At 46.7% G+C, this 15319-nt stretch overlaps 2 protein-coding genes across 2 annotated transcripts in view; one reads left to right on the forward strand and one right to left on the reverse strand.

Moving 5' to 3' along the window:
* C9H2orf49 (chromosome 9 C2orf49 homolog) overlaps nucleotides 1-15319 on the forward strand; it is a 31729-nt gene that overhangs the window by 15720 nt on the left and 690 nt on the right.
* The window catches only part of FHL2 (four and a half LIM domains 2), a 68068-nt gene continuing 60110 nt past the window's right edge, over nucleotides 7362-15319 (reverse strand). Inside the window, 4 exon segments of the mRNA XM_047743750.1 lie at nucleotides 7362-7954; nucleotides 12473-12644; nucleotides 12647-12664; nucleotides 14862-15031. Coding sequence (XP_047599706.1) covers nucleotides 7803-7954; nucleotides 12473-12644; nucleotides 12647-12664; nucleotides 14862-15031 — 512 coding nt within the window. The 3' untranslated portion in view covers nucleotides 7362-7802.

Below are 15319 nucleotides of genomic sequence, written 5' to 3' on the forward strand. Positions count from 1 at the left end.
ATGTGGTGCCACCAACTTTGGCTTTCTTTTTCAATATTCCTTTGGCTATCGAGGTCTTTTCTGCTTCCATATAAATTTTAGGATTATTTGTTCCATTTCTTTGAAAAAAATGGATGGTATTTTGATAGGAATTGCATTAAGTGTGTAGATTGCTTTAGGTAGCATAGACATTTTCACAATATTTGTTCTTCCAATCCAGGAGCATGGAACATTTTCCATTTCTTTGTGTCTTCCTCAATTTCTTTCATGAGTACTTTATAGTTTTCTGTGTATAGATTCTTAGTCTCTTTGGTTAGGTTTATTCCTAGGTATCTTATAGTTTTGGGTGCAATTGTAAATGGATTGACTGCTTAATTTCTCTTTCTTCTGTAATGTTGTTGGTGTATAGAAATGCAACTGATTTCTGTGCCTTGATTTTATATCCTGACACTTTACTGAATTCCTGTACTAGTTCTAGCAGTTTTGGAGTGGAGTCTTTTGGGTTTTCCACATATAGTATCATATCATCTGCGAAGAGTGATAGTTTGACTTCTTCTTTGCCGATTTGGATGCCTTTAATTTCCTTTTGTTGTCTGATTGCTGAGGCTAGGACTTCTAGTACTATGTTGAATAGCAGTGGTGATAACGGACATCCCTGCCGTGTTCCTGACCTTAGCGGAAAAGCTTTCAGTTTTTCTCCATTGAGAATGATATTTGTGGTGGGTTTTTCATAGATGGCTTTGATAATATTGAGGTATGTGCCCTCTATCCCTACACTTTGAAGAGTTTCAATCAGGAAGGGATGCTGTACTTTTGTCAAATGCTTTTTCAGCATCTATTGAGAGTATCATATGGTTTTTGTTCTTTCTTTTATTAATGTGTTGTATCACATTGATTGATTTGCGGATGTTGAACCATACATCCTTAGTTTTTGATGCAGTGTTCCAAAATTCATTGTTTATGCACCACACCCAGTGCTCCATGCAGTACATGTCCTCCTTAATACCCACCACCAGGCTCACTCATCCCCCAGCCCCCTCCCCTCCAAAACCCTCAGTTTGTTTCTCAGAGTCCACAGTCTCTCCCTCCGATTTAACTCCCCTTCACCTTTCCTTTCCTTCTCCTAATGTCCTCCATGTTATTTCTTATGCTCCACAAGTAAGTGAAACCATATGATCATTGACTCTCTCTGCTTGACTTATTTCACTCAGCATAATCTCTCCCAGTCCCGTCCATGTTGCTACAAAAGTTGGGTATTCATCCTTTCTGATGGCTGAATAATAGTCCATTGTATATATGGACCACATCTTTATCCATTCAATTGTTGAAGGGCATTTTGGCTCTTTCCACAGTTTGGCTATTGTGGACATCACTGCTGTGGACATTGCTGCTATGAACATTGGGGTACATGTGGCCCTTCTTTTCACTGCATCTGTATCTTTGGGGTAAATACCCAGTAGTGCAATTGCAGGGTCATAGGGTAGCCCTTTTTAATTTTTGAGGGAATCTCCACACTGTTTTCCAAAGTGGCTGCACCAACTTGCACTCAGAATCTTATTCTTTGGGTTATAATCTGATGCCTTTTTCTCAACTTGTTCCAGCTTTGGCCATTGGAAACTCAGTTGGCCCTTTGACTTAGCTCATCATTGTGGTTGCTTCGAAGCACTTCCTCACTTTCTAGCACTTCCAGATGCTCCAGGTTCATCTTTGTCTGTTTCCTACCCCAGTCATAAACACAGCCACTTCTCCATTAGAGCCTTGGTTCCTTTTACTGAAGACTGGTATTAGAAAGCAAGATCTGCAAGCTAGGAGTGGGGATGTCATTGCTTCTCGATCTCAATTGACAGAGCAAAGAAATACATATGTGTGTATACTCACCCTATATATACACATCTGTAAATATTTCTATACAGAACTATCTATAGTAAACCAAACGTGAGTTCATACTGGTGTCTCCCAACTCAAAGGCAGCTCAAAGGCAAGCTACATTCCCATCTGCTGTGGACAGGACGGGGTGAGGAGCCTCCGAGCGCCTGGGTCCGGTTCATGTGTCAGCTGGCAGTCATTACTTTCTGATGACTCTCCCCAATACCTGACTGCCTTGTAAGGAAAACTGTTCACTTTCGGTTACTTCAGTGACTGGATTTTTTTTTTTTTAACTGTAACTGTTCTCTTTTTTGTCTCCTAGCCAGCAATAACAAGCAGCCCATGGGGTAGGTGTGTGGGCTCCTATTACTTCTGAGATCACCCATTTTTTTTCAAAGATTTTATTTATTTATTTGGCAGACAGAGATTACAAGTAGGCAGAGAGGCAGGCAGAGAGAGGGAGAAGCAGGCTCCCTGCTGAGCAGAGAGCCCGATGCGGGACCCTGGGATTATGACCTGAGCCCAAGGCAGAGGCTTAACCCCCTGAGCACCCAGGTGACCCCAGTGACTGGATTTTTATGGTTTGGGCTGAAGGTAGACTAGTTTACTAAGGATTTTACAATATCCTAGGGGGATGGGGGTAACAGGTGAACCTGGTGGTAGGTATTAAGGAGGGCACAGATTGCATGGAGCATTGGGTATTAAATGTAAACAATGAATCTTGGAACACTGCATCAAAAACTAATGATGTATTTTATGGTGACTCACATAACACAATTAAAAACAACAACAAGAACAACCACCAAATCGCATACACACCGATCACATAAAAAAAAAAAGAATTTTACAATATCTTAAATTACTGAGAAGTTTAGGTATATAATTCTAATAAATACATAATTTGTTCTACAAGGTAGTTATGCATTTTTAAATCAAAGCTCCAAGATACTAAAATAAGAGGTAAAATCAGTGTAAGTCTCGATTTTGTAGACTGTGTCACAAAGAGAGGAATTAACATTTTATAGTTAGGTTTTCTTATGCCAAACAGAAGAGGAAAAAAAGCTCTCACTTTTTAAAATGTTAAGGGACAATTCTGCTGGGAGAAAATAAGGAAAAGAAGCACCGAAGAGACAACAGTCAAGAATCTAAGAGAACCAGGAATCCAGAGAAGTCAAAGCCCCATGCCCCCAGAGATAGGAAACCTAATAGCCATGACCCCAAAGAGCAATCCCATGCACTAAAGGTAAAGAGAAGTAAGCCTGCCCTGCTGAGGGAGGGAGGGAAAACAAGAGGGAAGGAAAAGAAAGAACAGGAAGATAGGAAGGAAGAATTGCTGTGGAAGGTAGAAACACGCAAGCCGGCTCTCACATAATCCTAGCCACACCTGACCCCCTCCCCAGGATGGCCAAGGAAACACAGCAAGTGACTCGGAAGTCGTCCCAGTTTGGAGGGGCTTCAGGCGAGTGGCAGAGGCAGTAGAAGTCATCTCTGCGGGAAGACAGGCTTATCCTGACCCGGAGGAAATGCCCACAGGTAATTTTTTTTTAATTAGTGACTAGTACTAGTCAAAATTATGCAAGCATATGAGGAAACATAGTCCCCCAAGCATGACAGTCAGTAGAAATGTCAGGTTGTACAGACTGACTCCCAGAGCTTTCATCTATTGGAATAACCAAGTAAAGATCAAGCAAGTTTGCTTTGTTTCAAGAAAAGGTAACTTTAAAATATCTGTCCAGTATAGCAAACTGTAGAACATACATGTTTTTGTGGAGGGTATCATAAAATACTGTAAAGTTTTAAAAATCTTATGCAGATGCGAACTTATACCTACAAAACCACTGTCCAAATCAAGATATAGAGTCGGCAAACTTTATGTAAAGGGCCAGAAAGGAAGAATGTCTTATGGACCACATGATGTGTAAGTGAATAGGCATGGCTGTGCCCCAATAAAATACTGTTTAGGGAAAACAGGCAGTGGGCAGGATTTAGCTGGACCAGAGTTTGCCAACCGTAATACAGAACATTTCCAGCATTCCAGAAGCTTCTCTCATGTCCCTTCCCAGTCAGAAAGGTAACCACTATTCTGACTTCTGTCTCTGTAGTTTGGTTTTACCTGTTAACACCGGTGTGATGTACCTCTATGTACATTTTATTTAACAATTAGTAAACAAGTTTTGCTTAATAAAAAGGATTATCATAGAGCCAGTCAGAAGTAACCATGCAGTGTCATGATTTCCAACTGACAGAGGGCTAAGTGAGTAGGGTCGGGCTGGAGACAGACTCAGATTTTGTGTGTGGATGGACTCAAACTTCAAACTCTCTCCTCCAGGTCTGTCCAGGTTCTTGAATCTGTGTGTGTGTGCACGCATGTGTGCATGTTTTAAGACTTATTAGAGAGTTCGAGCAGGCATGAGTGGGGGCTGGGCAAAGGAAGAGGGAGAAGCAGGTTCCCCATTGAGCAGGGCTCTATCCCAGGACTCTGGGATCATGACCTGAGCAGAAGGCAGATGCTTAACAGACTGAGCCACACAGGTGCCTCTTGGATGTGTTTTTAGATTAAAATTTTTTCATCAAATTTGGGGAAGTTTTTAGCCATTCTTAAAGTGTTGGGTTTTTGTTTTTTTTTCTGTCCGTTTTCTCTCTCCTCCTGATGCTTCCATTCATTATATATACGTTAGTTCACTTAAGGGTATCTCACATTGCTTTGAGGTTGTTAATTTTTCTTCATTTTCCCTGTTTTTCAAATTATAATCTCAGCTGGTCTTTATTAAGTTTACTGTTTTTTTCTTTTTTCTTCCCTCAACTCAAATGTATGATTCCCTCCAGTGCATTTTCTGTTTGGTGATTGTACTTTTTAACTCCAGAATTTCCATTTGCTCTTTTTATAACATTTATCCCTTTATTGGTGTTCTCTGTTTGGTGAGCATTGCTGTCATACATGTTCCTTTAATTCTTTGAACATGTTTATATGTTTGGCCAGTGTTGGAGATTGGTTAGAGGTTCTGCCTAAGCTCTTTGAGCTAATGAGACTTCTGCTCTTTGCCGACAATCTGCATGTGGCATAGAGAATGCTTTCAGGTCCGCTCCGTGTCCCACTCTTTGCTCCTGAGTGGGTGTGACCCAGTCCATGCCCACAGTCTCCTGGACCCCAGCGATAAATGGGATCCCAGGACAGCTCTTCCCATCTCTCTTTCCCTGGTTCTCAGTTAAACTTCTGGTTGGTCTGCCATTTTGCCTTTTGCAGCTCCTATCATGTTGCTAGCCACTGCTTGCCACCAGAATCCCCATTGTCTTTCATAATCCCCGTAGCACAGATTCTTCCGTTCTTGGTACCAAACAGTCCCTTCCTGCAGAGATGCGAGCTACTAGTTTACAGAGCTGCCCCTCCAACCCACACCTTGGGCTTGGACAGTGTCCTGCTTGTCCTGGAGCAACACTCCTCCATGAGTTAAACGCTGGATAGGGAAGACTGGTATTCTTAGCAGAACGTGCCAACATCATTCTGATGAATGTCTTCACGCAATCCTACTCCTAGGAGCATGGTAGCCTCGGGTCTTCTCAGATAGCCCCTCTTAATTGGAGCCCCCACCCTATGGGCAGTGTGGTTCAGGAGTGATCGGAGCCCCAGGATTTGCAGACTGTCATGCTTGGGGCACAGCCCTACACCAGTAGGAGGAGCCCTTCCCTTCTTGACTGCACTTGCCCAGATTAGAGCTGCTATCTCAGGAAACTGGGAAGGGGGTGGGGAATGGGATCAATCCATGGCTCAAGTGCCATAGACCCTCTCTCTTCTTCTTAACATGTAGATTTTCCCAAATGTTTCTCCATTTGCTGCACACCTTTAGGGTGATTTTCCAAGATTTGAAAATATTTATTTGGTATGCGTATACCCACCCCCCCAACACACACACAGTTTTCCCAGTTAAATGGTTGTCACACTGGGAAGACAGTCACTGCGTTCTGCACACCACCATCCTGCAGTCCCCCAACTTTGTTCTTTGAGCCTTGGCTGGGCTGCTTGGGGTCTAGCCTCTTAATGTGTGGTTCAGGTGTCAGCCAGAGATGGATAGGGTTTTCATACAAAGAACTTGGGTTTCTTTTTCATACCATTTCCCCCCTTAACTTTCCAGATGTTATTTGTCCCAAGCTCTGGCCTCTGGTTCTTCAAGCCAGTAAGACTGCAGACTTTCTAACAGAGTTTTAGCTCCCCCTTTTGGGGCCTGCTTTTGGCTAAAAGCCATAAAAATGGGAAACCTACCCATTGCCTTTCCCTTCTTCAGGTGTCCACTGCTCTCTCAAGTATTCCTGTCTTGGACCATGCTCTGGTGTTTTCAAAAGTCTTAAAATATTTTGTCCAGAAGATTACTGGAGTCCAGTAGGAGCTACTTACTAGAAATGGAGATCCCCCTTCTATTAATTTAAGGTCAGGTGTGTTCAGTGTATCTGTGGTTCTTATGAGGAACAGGTAAGGTGTTCCACAATGACATTTCCAAAGCTTTCACCTTTTTGTCTTGGATTTTGTTATTTTCACTTTAAAAAGCACAACTCCAGGAATGCTTTCACTTTTATAATATGACGTAGAAGGCAAGAGAACTACTGAGCCATGGAGTTCTCAGAAGGCCTGTCTCAGACATCACCATACACTTCTTATGTGGTCCAGCACTCAGATTAAGAAACTGACTTCACACATGCTCAGCATGGCTGGGACGTTGGTGGAAATCAAGTCCCAGCCATGCTGAGCATGTGTGAAGTCGTTTTATGGTACTACACTACCTTAGAAAACTAAGGACAAAAGTCACTATTGTTAGCATTCTAGAAAGGGGCACAGGCAATGCCCTAGCTCACAAATTGGCTCAGTGCTTTCCAACTGTACACCATGCCTTCACAGATGGTTTTACAGATGAATGCCAAGCTAGGAGCTCAAATCATTAAAATTTGAGAGCTGGGGGTCTCTCTCTTTCCTCTCCTTTCAGAAACAACAGAGGCTTCCAAAGCAATGCCCTAAATTGCTGGGGTAGTGGGAATACACAGATGAGCAAGAGGTCATCTCTGACCTCGAGGTGCTTGTATCCTTTCATGATCCTTCACTTTATGGACGAGAGGGCAGGTTGGGGTAGGATAGGGACCCATGGCAATCGGAAAGCCTTGAGCTCTTTTTAAGAGAAGTGCCCCCCCCCCCAAACTGCCTTCACTGTCATTAGCTCATATTCTGCTGCTCACGTTCTGGAGTTTCTGTTACTGCATCCAATGCAGAGCATTAAATTCTGAGAGAGAGAGTTTGGGAGAGAGGAACAAAGAGAAGGGAGCCCGGAAGAGGTTGTGGTGCTGACGGAAGGATTTCTTTGAAATGAAAGGTTTGATGGATCTCCGTGAATGCTGCCCCAGCCTGTCTGAACTTGTACTTCATATAATGATCAGTGGAACATACAATAACATGCCTTATACCGCAATGCTCAGAACTTCGATGTTTAATCATTATTTCACGCACTGTGTGTGGCCAAGGATTTTGTTCTGGATAACTTTATTGTAAGTTATATGATCTTGCTCTAGGTCTTACATGACAGGAAGCTACACAGTTGTAAATGCCCACTCTTCATAATCTCATGTAGTTCGGGAAACTCAAGTTCGTGATGTGTTAATTGCACTTAAAAATTAAATACGTAGTGAAAGAAAGGTACATGTATAAAGATGTCATTCAAAAGGATTTTTACACTTGGAATTGCCCTGCTTGATTATGAAAATTCAACATCATCTTCCCACCACGGGTTTACAGAAGGGTTTCCTCCTTCCCTGGGACTGAGCTAGTACAAAGGATTAAAGGGTTTAAACAAACGCAAACATCACTGAGAAGCACAAGAGGAAAGTTTCAGCATGGCCGGTGGAGACCAGACACAACACTGCCTGGTGGAGAATGAGAGTGTCTAAATCCGTGCGTGTCACAAGCAGCCGTGTGGGCTTCAGATGTCTTTCCCGCAGTCAGGGCACAGGATGTCATCTCTTTCTGTGAGGAAGCCTCGCCCCACCAGTGAGAGGGAGCACTTCGTACAGTTAAAACAGTCGTTATGCCACTGCCGTTCCTCAAAGGAGATGTACTTTGTGCCACCAAGTCCTGTTAACAGAGAAGAAAGAACACCAGGGTGGAAAGAGAAAGGGACTGTGGCTGGGGAGAACCAGGCCTCCGGGACCAACGAAGGAATTCTGGTTTGAGCCATTTCAAAGCTGGATTTTGTAGTCTGGAGAGTGTGAGTTTCTTTTTTTTTTTTTTTTTTTTAAAGATTTTATTTATTTGACAGAGAGAGATCACAAGTAGACGGAGAGGAAGGCAGAGAGAGAGAGAGAGAGGGGGGGAAGCAGGCTTCTTGCTGAGCAGAGAGCCCGATGTGGGACACGATCCCAGGACCCTGAGATCATGACCTGAGCCGAAGGCAGCGGCTTAACCCACTGAGCCACCCAGGCGCCCCAGAGTGTGAGTTTCTAATGGCTGGCAATCCACAGGTCAATCAGACACCCTGCGGAGCTCGTACTATGTGCAGGAACAGATACACAAACCAGCTCCAAAACGACATGATCAGAGCTCTAATTATGGAGGGACGATTGTGTCTGTCTGTCCCACCAGAATGAAACTCTAGGAGATCTGGAGCTGGTGTCTCTTATTTCTTCCCTGGGTGCCTCGTGTCTGGTGCTCAATTATTTCGTGATTTCATGAATGAAGTGCAGAAGGGACCTAAGAGGTAAATACGCACTTTCTCTGGAATGGCCAGGAAGGGCCTCACTAAAGAAATGGCATGTGGATGTGGGGGGTGGCCATTCTTGAAGAGCAAATATCATGAGATAGGCCATAAAGTATGAACTTAAGTGTGAGAGGGGGAAGGTGGGCTGCTAGGGTGTGTGGGAGCGCATTCCGGTGTGTGGGCAGTAGAGAGGACCAGCTTATTATATTTTAAACAAGAGAAGTAATAACTCGGTTCGGTGCTTGATTCTTGTTTGATGACGAATTCTCATCAAATGCTTAAGGTACACCGGCCGCCTATTACCACATGGTTGCTTGGTCCCGCCCCTGAGCCACCTGGAATCAACTGGAATCAAATACCCAGGGTTATTAGGAGTCGTGATCCATTCCGCTGAACTCTGGATCATGAATTCCAAAGAGTTCTTTCCAGAAATAATGGTTCAATCTGCCACAGTAAAAAGAAAGCAACCGCCTTGACTGCTCCATTTATAAGGGCTTAAAGTCTCAAGCTATCCACATGCTAGCCTGAAAAGTCTGTTATGCACCAAACAGGTGGTTCCTTTTGTAACAGAGCCGGCTAGCTTGACGTGGGGCTTTCAGTCTTTCACCTAGGGGAGACCTGCAAGCTAGCCACACACCCCCCATCTCCCCAGCTAGTTAGAAACTGCTTCAGTTCAAGTTCAGTGCTCCTTCCAGTGTCACCCTAGCCCTGTGGCACTGGTGGGGTATGCACTAGCACAGCTTTTCGACTCTCTTTTCCCACAGCTTGAAAAGCAGAGATACCCTCCATATTCACTAAAACACTGACTGCCTTTATGCATCCCGGACCCCTAAGGGCTGTGGTCACATAGCTTCTGCGCTGGGCCTGCAGCGGCACCAAACCTGTGATTTAGGCCCATGGGTTTCAAACTTTCCTGCAGATCTGAATCACCTGGGAAGCTTGTCAGGCTTCAACTATCACCCAGGTCATTGCCCCTGCCAATTAAATTGCGACCCAGGCAGCATTTTTTAAAGCTCCCCAAGGTGTTTCGAATATGTAGCCAAGTCTGGAAACCAGAGGTTTTTGGCAACACTTGATTTAGCGGCAGGGACTGCAGAACAGTTGAAAGGTCATTTTTTGTTTTTTGTTTTCTCAGCACTGAGCAAACTGAAAAGCCAAGAAGCGGCTGGGATGCCCCAGCATTTCTGCCATTCCATGTCTCTCCTTTGTCTCACCTCTGATTAAGTCCTGCTACACTGGAGATCTGGGGCCAGGAAGAGCCCTGGCAGGGAGAGGATGAAGAAGGATGTTAGTGGGAGGTGCTGTGTCGGGTGACGTCCCAGGGGATAGCCTCCTTTTAGAAACTCCACTGTTTCCTTGAAATAACAATCAATGGGGCAAGTCACAGAAATGAGAATCAAAAACAGCCCAAGGAGGACGAATGCTCTTAAAGGGGAGAGGCATACACAGTCAACTATTGTCATTTGAGGTTTATGGCCAATGGCCCCAGAACTCCAGCCTGAATAGAGCTCATCTAACAGGTGCATTTTCTCCGTAAGGCACCTCACAACCTGCCTGTGCTTAGGAACACAGACAGCCTGTCCGCACTGCCCCTTGGGAGCCACTTTCAGCATCGAAACTGCCAACAAAAAGCACAAAAATGCAAACAACGTGGCAGTAAATAGTCCCTGAAGAGGACCATTGGTTATAAGATGAGAATCGAAATGAGGAGGCAGGGGCGCCTGGATGGCTCAGTGGGTTAAGCCGCTGCCTTCGGCTCAGGTCATGATCTCAGGGTCCTGGGATCGAGTCCCACATCGGGCTCTCTGCTCAGCGAGAAGCCTGCTTCCCTCTCTCTCTCTGCCTTCCTCTCCGTCTACTTGTGATCTCTCTCTGTCAAATAAATAAATAAAATTTTTAAAAAAAAAAAAAAGAAAAAAGAAATGAGGAGGCAGAATGTCCCCTCACCTCACCTCCGCCGGGAGCGTATGTGTCAGACGACTCAAAATGTTTTGCCATTCTGTGGGTGTCTGGGAATGACCACGAAAGCAACTCGAGTGCTGATTTTGGAGTTACAAATAAATGTTAGTGAGTAGGCGAATTTGTAGGTCTGGACTCTGAGTAATGAAGACTGACTGTATTTGTGTGTGGATTTTGCATCACTGTGCACAGAATGCGGGAAAGTAGAACTTCAGATTTACTTACAAAAATCATTTAAATTGTTGCTAAAGAGAAAATGCTAAGTAAGGATCTATTAAAAATCCAATCTAAAGTCACAATCTCATACAATTGTTTGGGGATTTGGCTACAAGTACATTTTAACTGCAATTTCAAAATTCCTCTGTAGGTTCCAGAACATTAATCTCTGCGTTCCAGAGAAGTAACTTTCCTCTTTTGGAGGAAAGTGTCCATTGTTTTCCTTGTGTTGTTTTCTTTCTTCTTCTTCTTTTAAATTTTTTTTAGTGCTACCATGGGAATAACACATATCTGATACTTTACATTTAAAAGTGCTTTTATCTAAATTACACTGCTTTATAAGGTTTAATTTTATAAACATTTACTTTCATAGGCATTACCATGAAAACAGCATATGTTAGGGGAAAAGACTGCATTTCTTCCCCGTGAATGATTCCAGTCTGGTATATAAATGGCTGGAATCAGGCTAACGGAAAAATTTAAATGCTGTGCTGCTTTTCTTTGTATTTTAATTCCTTATGGAAATACGAGCTCTGGATTACCCTGGAAAGGATGATTTTAGTGACCTGGGGCTTCCTACATCAGGGGCATTGGCTGAGGTGAGTGCGCTCAATTCTAGAACCCAGGAAAAGGAAAGTCGGGGACAAGCACACACGGGCTGTAAAATGTCTGTGTGACCACACAGTGGCGCCACACAGGGATTCCAGGCTGCGGTGCTTAGATGACGCGCGTCGGCCACCTGCCATTGACAGGGATCAGCCAGTCACCTGAAAGTGGCAGAGCTGGGAGTCCCATGGCCCAGAACTCTTCCTGTGTCCTCACGGAATTCTCTTTCCCTTCTGGCCCAGCCACGGATTTGTGTGGTGATGCGTGGTGCACGTTTACAGGGCTGGAGTCTGACCAGCCGTCTGCCCTCCACGCTCGATTTCTCGGCAAGTCCAAGAGTTTGGTGCAATGCCGGTCTGCAACCAGACTGCAACCAACCAGGCTTTGGGCTCTCGGTCTGCCCCAGCCTTTGGGGGATAAGAAAGAACCGCCTAGAATGTTGTCTTCTGCCCTCATGTAGCTATGGCCTTGTGGTCGACAAGTCCCTCTAAGATGCCAGGGAGCACATTTATTATCCTTTTTTCAAAGATTTACTCATTGATTTTGAGAGCGAAGAGAGAAAGGGAGCACAAATGGGAGAGAGAATCTCAAGCAGACTCCGCACCGTGGCGGGGGCGGGGTGGTTGTGGAGCCCCACATGGGGCTTGATCTCACCACCATGAGATCGCCAAAAGCAGGAGGCAGCGCCCCTAGGAAGCCCCTTTAGAAACGCAGCCTCGCGGCTCAGCCCGGAAATGCCAGTTGCTGGGTGCTCACCCGCGGGCCATATGCGCGCAGACCCGGGTTTTGGAGAAAATCCAGCCGAGGGCAGAAACAAGACCCCTTGAGAACAGGCCACGTGGTTTCCAGGGACCGGCTGAGCTAGAAGGGCAGTGCTACCTGCGGCGGCGTCCCCGCCCGTGTCACAAGGCCAGGCGAGCGTGGCCGCAAAAACACCGGCTCCATCCAGGAACCTCAGGGAGGCCCCCGAGTCTCAGTTTCGGAGGGGAGGCAAAGTCGGGGGCCGCAGTCGTGCCCCTGGTCCAACCCTGACGGTGGCCCCGTGGGGAAGGGCTGCTGCCTCGCGCGCGCCCAGCGGGAACCCTTGCCCGGGAGCCCGAGTCCGGGACACTCACCGCTGATGGGGTGGGTGCAGCCGGCACACTTCTTGGCGTACAGGTCGCAGAAGCAGCTCAGGCAGTAGGGGAACTCCTCGCGGGTACCGTGAAGCGCTGGCCCGACAGCTGGCTTCTTGCACGCGGTGCACACGAAGCACTCCCGGTGCCACGGCTGCTCCCGGTATGTGACGGCCCCCCGGTGGTGATGGGCTGGAGGAGGCAAGGAAGCCACAGTCAGCTTTCCAGGCCCCCCCCGGGAAGGGTGGTCTGGGTGTGCGCGAGATCCCCCTCCTGAAACCGACGGGGCTGTGTGGGGAAAAGGCACAGAGAAATGGCATTGGCCGCACTGGCTATGGCCGCCGATAGCGTGTACAGGTGCGCTAGGTGGGCACCCGAGGGCCGTGTCTGCGCCTGCGCGCACTTCTGCTAAGCACAGCGTGGGACTGCCTGGTGGTTTTCCTCTTATAATTTCCTAACGTTTTCTTTGCTCTAGCTTACTGTATTGTAAGGAGACAGTACAGGATACACAGCCTACCACATACGCGAGCACTGATTATTTATGCCATCAGCGAGGCTTCTGGTCAATCGCCCGCTCTTACTTATTTTCATAAAGATTTTATTTATTTATTTGACAGAGCAAGCGAGCACAAGCAGGCAGAGCAGCAGAAGGAGAGGGAAAAGCCAGCCCCCATGCGGGCTCAAGCCCAGTTCCCTGGGATCATGACCGGAGCTGAAGGCAGTCACTTAACCAACTGAGCCACCGAGGCGCCCCAACAGCCTGCTCTTAGTAGGTAAGCTTTCCGGGAGTCCAAAATTCGATGTGGATTTTCAACTGCGCAGGGGGCTTGGTACCCCTGGCCCCCCTGTTGTTCAAGGATTGACTGTATAAAGGCCCTTACATTTTATAGACATGATTTCCATTTTACAGGTGAGTAAACTGAGACCCAGAGAAATGGAGGGACTTGCCTAAGAATTCATAGCTAAGAAAAAGCAGGTGCCAGGGTTCAGGACTCCTTTCTCTTATATTCTTTTCATTAAACTATAAAGTATAATGGATCATCCCATAAATATCCCCCTTGGATCAGAATGTATGCAAAATAAATTCGGCTGTAAAGTATCTGCTGGATACAGAGGGCAGGTATAATAAGAGGTTTGCTCTGCCTGCACGCCCTTGTCTTCCCTGTGTCTGGATTCCATGTCCCCCGGCTAGCTCAGACCTGCTCCTGGGTGTTACTGTCTCAGAGCATCTCTTCCTAAACATCAGCCTGGCTCCCACTCCCAATTAGTTCAGATCATGCCCGTATACACTCTGCTGACTCTGTTCTCCTCCAAGGCACACTTGTCGATAAGCATTTGAATGTTGCCATTGGACTGCATTTCCCCCCAGACCCTAGTAGCCCCGAGGGCCTCCCTCCCTTAGCGGGTAATGGATGTTTCTGGGCCTGAAGGCTTTCTTGCGTCCCGATGAGTACCACAAGGCCATGCTTCTCAGAGGATGGGCTACCTTCACTTCCACGGCCAAACAAGGCAGCCATAAGGTTGGGAGGAGCACAGTGGAAGAAAAGCAAATGACATGAACTTTCCTTGGCTCTTGATGACAGCAGGCAGACCAACAGAGAGGGAGTGAGAGGGAAGAGGTTTGCTGACATAACACAGGAGGTTTCTCGAAGGAGGCAGTAGATAAAACAGTAGATAAACAGTATAATCTTAGCACAGGAACTGGGAAGAAGGGGAATTTAAGATTGTAGTTAGTGTGCCACTCTGCCCTTTGAAGAGGTCTTGGCAGGAACGGCAGCTTGACACCCCCGCTGACCTTCACGTGGAACAGCAGCCAGAGGCCAGGGCTGGGCCCCACAGGCCCAACAGCAGAGTCCGTAATAGAGCCGGAGCCAAATAGTGTGCAATTGCTCTACAGTGGGCTCCTTTTCCCTCTGTAACCCAACAGCCAAGACAGGAGGTCACTGGACCGAGGGGGCAAGTGTGCAGCTAGCAACCTGGGCCCTGTCCATTGGGGCACAGCCTCCCTTTGCTCCTCATATCCCTCCCTGGAGTTTTCCTGTTCACTGATGGAGTGCAAGGGTAACGGGATCGCTTTGGGATAATAAGTTTTCCTCGCCTTTACCATATGTCACAAACAGGAGCAAGTATTTGGCAATGTTCTAGAAGGAGGGAGGGACACAGGATTTATCTCTGGTTGCGTTGTGGGAAGAAGGCCTGGAGTGGGGGGTCCGTCCGGGGGTAAATGCACACTCGAGCAAGAGAATTTTGGGATGGGGGCCAGCCAGCAAGACTCTTGTGCACTTCAGGTACCACAGGTATCGTCACTTGGGGGAAGGAGGCCTGAAGCCAAGGGCTGTGGAGGCAAATGGACTGGAACGGATAAGGCCCAAGGGAGGATGAGAGGTACCTTTTGGCACTGAACGCACTGCAAGGCGTACTGTTTTTCATAGCACGGCACGCAGAAGTTCTGGTTGTCCTTTGGGATGAAGCTCTTGGTGCCGATGGGCTGCTGGCAGCGGCGGCAGACGAAGCAGGTCTCATGCCAGCTGCTGTCTTTGTACTCCATCTTGCGGGTACCTGTCATGAGAGTTGGCAAGAAGCAGCAAAGGGCAGAGCTGACGACACGGCTGGCTCGGAGTCCCTGCTGTCCACGTGGAGAACCTGCCCCCGGGCTAGTTTGGTGACTCCAGCAAGTCACTTTAGCTCTCAAAGGCTCGCCTCGAAATGGGTCTGTTTTGAGAGGCAGGGACTCTGTGTTTTCTGGGTTCGCTGCTGTACACCCAGCTTCCAGAACAATCTCTGTGCGTACTCAGTATGTAATTTGTCCCAAAGGAGGTTAGGAACATGAAGTAGAAAAGTATCTGT

This window comes from Lutra lutra, chromosome 9, assembly GCF_902655055.1.
Source record: "Lutra lutra chromosome 9, mLutLut1.2, whole genome shotgun sequence".
NCBI lineage: Eukaryota > Metazoa > Chordata > Mammalia > Carnivora > Mustelidae > Lutra > Lutra lutra.